Source organism: Alosa sapidissima, chromosome 19 (assembly GCF_018492685.1).
Source record: "Alosa sapidissima isolate fAloSap1 chromosome 19, fAloSap1.pri, whole genome shotgun sequence".
NCBI classification, from domain to species: Eukaryota; Metazoa; Chordata; class Actinopteri; order Clupeiformes; family Clupeidae; genus Alosa; species Alosa sapidissima.
The window spans coordinates 12,796,561-12,802,560 of record NC_055975.1 but is presented as its reverse complement, the minus strand read 5'-3'; the positions used below and the strand labels follow the sequence as shown (position 1 = coordinate 12,802,560).

At 45.6% G+C, this 6,000-nt stretch overlaps 1 protein-coding gene across 1 annotated transcript in view; it reads right to left on the bottom strand.

Annotated features, from left to right (window-relative positions):
* Positions 1–6,000, bottom strand: part of LOC121692851 (1-phosphatidylinositol 4,5-bisphosphate phosphodiesterase beta-4) — a 28,507-nt gene that overhangs the window by 3,326 nt on the left and 19,181 nt on the right. Inside the window, exons 26-33 of the mRNA XM_042071803.1 lie at positions 5,586–5,790; positions 4,883–4,971; positions 4,155–4,305; positions 3,921–3,973; positions 2,340–2,405; positions 2,037–2,152; positions 1,791–1,866; positions 1,461–1,636 (exon numbers count right to left, since the gene is read on the bottom strand). Of these exons, the coding sequence (XP_041927737.1) occupies positions 1,461–1,636; positions 1,791–1,866; positions 2,037–2,152; positions 2,340–2,405; positions 3,921–3,973; positions 4,155–4,305; positions 4,883–4,971; positions 5,586–5,790 (932 nt within the window). The remainder of the gene's footprint in view (positions 1–1,460; positions 1,637–1,790; positions 1,867–2,036; positions 2,153–2,339; positions 2,406–3,920; positions 3,974–4,154; positions 4,306–4,882; positions 4,972–5,585; positions 5,791–6,000) is intronic.

Genomic DNA, 6,000 nt, shown 5'->3' with positions numbered 1-6,000 from the left:
TTTAGTGTGTATAAATGTAAAAAAATCTGTTCTGTATGACAGATGACAAGAGATGTGATGAATGGAGGTTAAAATTTAGTTTAACTGTCTGTAAAATGACCAGTAGAATGACCTACCATCTTAAATCACACTGATTTTTACAGCCAGAACGTGAGAGCCAAATGAGTGTGTCAAGTTCTTAGCGGATATAATGCTCACGTGTAGCGCTGGTGCTAGCTGTTGTTTTCTGCTGAATAAAAGCAGGATACTGGACTGAAAAGAGTCCCTTGAGCTAGAATACAGACCTGGAGGCTATCACTGGGAAGATGCGAAAAGAGGGTTGCAAAGCCCTTACACTCTTTCTAAATCAATAGAAGACATCACAATGGATCGGGGAAGAATTTGACATGATCAAGGGTTGCCAATAATCCCACTTCTCTTGCATGAGTGATAACTTCAAATACTTCAAATACTTTCCTCGTGCTACTGTGACTCCACAAGGGAGCCCACTATTCATCAAGCAGAGAATCAAAGGCTTCAGCCGTCTTAAAAAGTAATAGTCAAAAGTGCTCTATTCAAGTTCGGTAAAAGAAAACCACTCCAGAATTACTTGTTAAATATAAACTATTGTGATATACGGCATTCTTGCTTTCATGTTCTGTTACAGATTAGATTCACGGTGATAAACGTAACTTGAAACAACCCAGTGCCGATGGCTAGAAGATGCTCTGATCTGACACACTGATGAGGCAACAACCTGCACTGGCTAACTGTCCAGTCCATTTTTAAAGACTTTGAATAATGCCTAGAATAAAGCTTCACCACAGCCTGGAGCCCGCCTGTAGCTTGCTACAGTAGCACTACCGAATTGAGAACATAAAGCACTGGGAAAGCAAAGGGACAGTCTGGGTGAGAGTAATATCCTTTTGAACAAATACAGCTAATGCTATGCTCGGAGAAATATTTGAGGTTGGATTGCACTGATCTTATTGTATCTCAGATTGTGTGAAATTGTAGCTCAAAACATACAGTATACAATACCAGGTGTACAATATTCAAGGCCTAGGTGTCATAATCAGAAAACTCACAGACCAATAACAAAAACGTACTGCAGCACTATGCTGCCTTAAGGTGACTTATATAGATGTTTGCTGAATTAATAAATATAAATAGAGTATATGAAATCAATATTTCATTCACACTTGAAATAAGCTGTACCAGGGTTTACCACAAGCAAACCTACTGTATATGGAACCTACGTTTTATAGGGTTCAGGTGCACATAATGAATAGCTGGGGTTGGCACACAATAAACAATAAACTTCAAACAATAACGTTACAATCTAATACAGCAGTCACCCCAAGGCTGGGTTTAATGGAACCGAACCCACATGAACAGCGGGCGCGGGTGGTGGGTGTGCCATGGCGACGACCAGTGAGCGGAGCGCGATGCCGCTGTGGCGGCCGGCGGCGGGTCCTCACCGGTCGTGGATGAGCTGCAGCTGCTGGCGGTGCTGCTGCTGGAGCGAGGCAAGCAGCGCCTTGAGGAGCTCGCACTGCTGCAGCACGTGCTGGTCGCGCAGCGCCTGGCCCTCGGCGCCGTGGCTGCCCATCAGCGCTGACCACTCCACGGACTGCTGGGACACCAGCTCCCTCACCTGCGGAGGAACCCGCCGTTAAAGAGGGCCAATGATTTAGATTTTTTTTACTGCTCCCAAAAGCTTGTTATACTCCCTTTTTTCCACCCTACATCACAGTAATATATTCCATCTGATGTATTCTATCTGATGTCTGCAGACTACCCTCACATACCTTGTCTTTGTGTTCTGTGGTTATGGCCTGGATTTTAAAGTCTGTCTCCATCTTCAGATCGGAGCTGTTCTTCTCACTGCAATAGATCATTCACAGGGCTGAGAGAGAGCATGTGAGTGGAGAAACACGGCGCTGCGCCACAGTCGCCACGCTGGTAACGGGCCTGTGCCCGACATTAATTAGATTCCATTGTAATTGCATTGAAATGGCTCGAGACATCACAGCAAACATCACAATACATCATACCCCGCTTTCTTAATGGCTTTTTCCAGCTGTTTCTCCAGAGTGCCCTTGTCCTTGGTGTGCTGAGTCACGATTTTGTCCACTTGTGTGCTGTGGGCCCTCTGCATTGCCAACTGCTCCTGTAACACAATGCAGAACAGCCCGGTGAATATTTTACCTAGTTCTGTCAAATCACGGAACAGTTGCCAGAAAACATGACACCACCCACGAAAACAATACAGATGAGAGGGGAGAGAAACCCACAAATGCAGGAGACAACGACGCTGCAAGCATGACCTTGCCTTTGCATGTTTAGCATGACCTTACCGTTGCATGTTTCTTCTTTAAGGCACTGAGCTCACGCTGTTGTTTTTTCAAAAGTTTGAGGTAGGTCTGTCGGAAAAAGAAGAAGAAGAAAAAGAGGCACTTCAGCTGCGAGTCAATCCCATCGACAAGCCGATTTGTGTTGTCTGAATGACTGGGCAACATGAAAATAACATACAATAGAAGCAGTACACTGGGGCTCAATTCAAGCACTGGGTTGGGTTGGGAGGAAGGAACCTCCAACCAGCATTTGACCAAGCTCAACAGTGCTCCAGCTGAGGACGCTTTCTGAATGCTTCACTTGGCTGGAAGAGTGAACCATTTCGCCCGACGGAGCAATTTTCAGGTTCCCTCATGTGTTGAGCATAAATGTATACTTGTCTTTCAGAAGATTTAACATAAATACTGCATTTTACTATTGTGATTTTGCAGCCGGCACACAAGAGACCTGTGCATGGAGATTACTGAAGGCTGAGGTATAGGAGAGGGAAGGAGAAAAAAGAAGCATTTAGATGTGGAACCCAGAGATGGACTGATGTCCATCCTCTGGCTGCTTGATTGGAGCTCTTGCACCAATCAGGCCTGTTGGTCAGCCTGATGCCAGTACTCCACTGTTTCCTGCCAGTGGTCTGGTCAATCAGTGGAACACCGATAGCTCCAGGCATAATGTTGCTATTTCCCTCCTGGGCCGGATGCACTGCGGCAGAGGACGTTTTTGTTGAGCAATCACACCAGCCATCATCTATAATTCACCGATTGAAATGGAAACTAGCCTGCTACCAAAAACATTTATCCCTGTCTCTGAGTCTGCACCGGGGGGGGACTTGAGCATCTGCTATGGGCTCACAGAGGTCTGATCAAACCATTAGTGGGGACCACTAGATCTGTGGGGACCACTTGCCATCCGAGCACTCTTGTTTACTGTCCAGTCATTTCACTAACATATTGTAAATCCAAAACTCTGATATGTTTCAACTTGGGCCCTATTTATAGATTGTATCCAAATTTAATGTTTACTTCAGACATACCGTAAATTAACAAAATTGGCCACATGTTTAGTTAAAAAACGTGACCCACCCAGCTTCATAGACTGAACGATGGATGCTTATAACCATTGTCACTATTGACTTGATGGTATTGAGAAATTTTCCTTGCATACAGTGTACTTATACATTAGTCCATAGTGTATGTGATGTTCACCAAATATAATTCCATATATTCTGGGATATTATCAAGGATATGTGAATTGACTACTAGGTGATGGAGAATTAGTCATCCGAGTGTCTAGGTAAAAGTAAAGAAAATTAGAAAAACAAAAAAAAGTTCTGAAGAAAATCCCATTTGAACCACAAAACATAGTGGGTTTCATCCTCAGACGCCTTCTGTGAAGCCAATCATTCATTCTGGGGAGTCTTTTTAGGTTCCTGCGTCTGGCTGTGCTTGGCTGAATTTAAATAGCTCCCCCCCAGTCATTCAGACAGGGTGCACAAGTTCAGTTCAGTACTGATGATGCCGATTAACTTTGAACACAGACAGGTTGATATTTCAATGCTGAACAGGAAAACCGTCTGGCGCGCGTCTCACCTTCATTTGCTTCAAGTCATCCACGCTGACTGGATGCACCAGCAGGGCTGTATCTAAACGAGAGAAGGGAAATCAAACATATCCCAAATCCAGAGTTGAAAAGGAAATCACAGTAAGATACATTTACCCCATTCACCACAAGGCATGCCTGCTGAAGACATTTCATGGCTACCAAGACACTGGCGTACAGTACTTGTTATTAGTAAATGCCTCGTGGCCATTCCTGTTACGTACCTCCCGCTGTGGAGGAGCCGGCGAGCTGAGTGGACGAGGAGTTGTGGCAGAGCTGGGCGCTCTCACACGGGCTGACTATGGCCTTCACCTGGCTCACCTTCCTCCTTTTATCGCTCTTGGAGCTGTCGCTCGGCACGTCCACGATGTCACACTGGGCAAACAATCAAATAAATCACAGTGGACAGTCAGGAGGCGTGCGCTGCTGGCGGAACGACGGCACACTGTCACCGCGGACACTTGAGTTAAGCTCTCCTGAGGTGACTTCATGGAAGCGAGGGGGTCATTTGTGGATGATGGTGAGAGGGGGCCAGGGGATGCTCGGATGGAGAATGGGCTCGAGTGATTACATGACAATGTGGCTGAAGACGTACGACGGAGGCCTGACGGGCCTCTTTGGTCACGGTCAGAGGAAAGCGGTCAATCAACATAGCACAACCAGCGATAAATCAACAGCAAAGCAACACGGTAAAAATAACAACATGAAAAACACATGTCAGAAAACATAACAGAAGGCTGATTTCAATTTCAATTCAATTTCACTTATAGAGCGCCAAAACATTACACATGTCTCATGGCGCTGTACAGAGTGGCTAGAAGGCTGATGAAAAGACGATGAGAGATCCTTCATGCAGTATTCTTCTGCAATGGTCTATCACACCACATGACGATATACTACTCACTGCTACTGCGTCTGAGTGAAAGCCCTACTGGTAAACACAAACACTGACCTCCTCAATCCCCATGGCCTTCATCTGGTCCACTCTCTTCTTAGTGATGGATAAGAACCTCTTTGGATCAGACAATGCATCCACGATGGCTGCGAGACATACAGAATTAATTCCCATACATTCAGAAGATGCTAAGAGGCAAAGACTCCTCTGGGGTAAGTCGGGATATTACGACAAAGACTCACTGGGGTAAGTCGGGATATTACGACAAAACAGAATTCATGACAGCAGTACAATAGACAGAAGAGATTTGGCCCATTTCTATCTGCTCGCTTTTCAGAGAGGGGCTCAAACTCTGACCACACACATCAACCAGATTTATACAAATACAAACACTCTCTCACACACACACACACACATACACACACACACACACACACACACACACACACACACACACACATACAAACACACACAGACACACACACACACACACACAAACACATACATACAAGCACACACACAAACACGGACACACACAATAAAAGATTATGAAGCTATGATTTTCCTAAGTGGAGAAAGAAAACGAGGGAGGCGAAGAAAGCAAAGGAAAAGAAGAGAGAAACGAGAGAGTGAAAAGAAGAGAGAAACGAGAGAGTGAAAAGAAGAGAGAAACGAGAGAGTGAAAAGAAGAAAAGAAGGCTGAACTGTGGTGGAAAGGCGGCACTCTGGGACAAACAGGACACAGAGGCAATCTTCTCACCCCCAAAGCCGTCGGGCACATATGTTTTGAGGACGATGTTGCAGAAGACGGTGGGCAGCGAGAGCGGCTTGTTGCCCTCATTTCTCAGCGAGATGTGTCGGTAGCCCGCCTGCAGCCCATCCAGGGGGAGAATCCTTTGGCCAATCAGCTTATTGTTGTCATCATACACAGCTATTCTCAGCACGGCCAGGTCTGGCAGGATTACCTGAGGGAAGAGATGCACATGGCATGCATGTAAATGGCAATTTGAGCACATGGGTGTGTGTGTGTGTGAGAGAGAGAGAGAGAGAGAGAGAGAGAGAGTATGAGTGTGTGTGCTTGTGTGAGAGAGAGAAAGTGAGAGAGTGTGTGTGTATATACTGTATGTGTGTGTGAGAGAGAAAGCGAGAGAGAAAAGAGAGAGAGAGACAGAGAG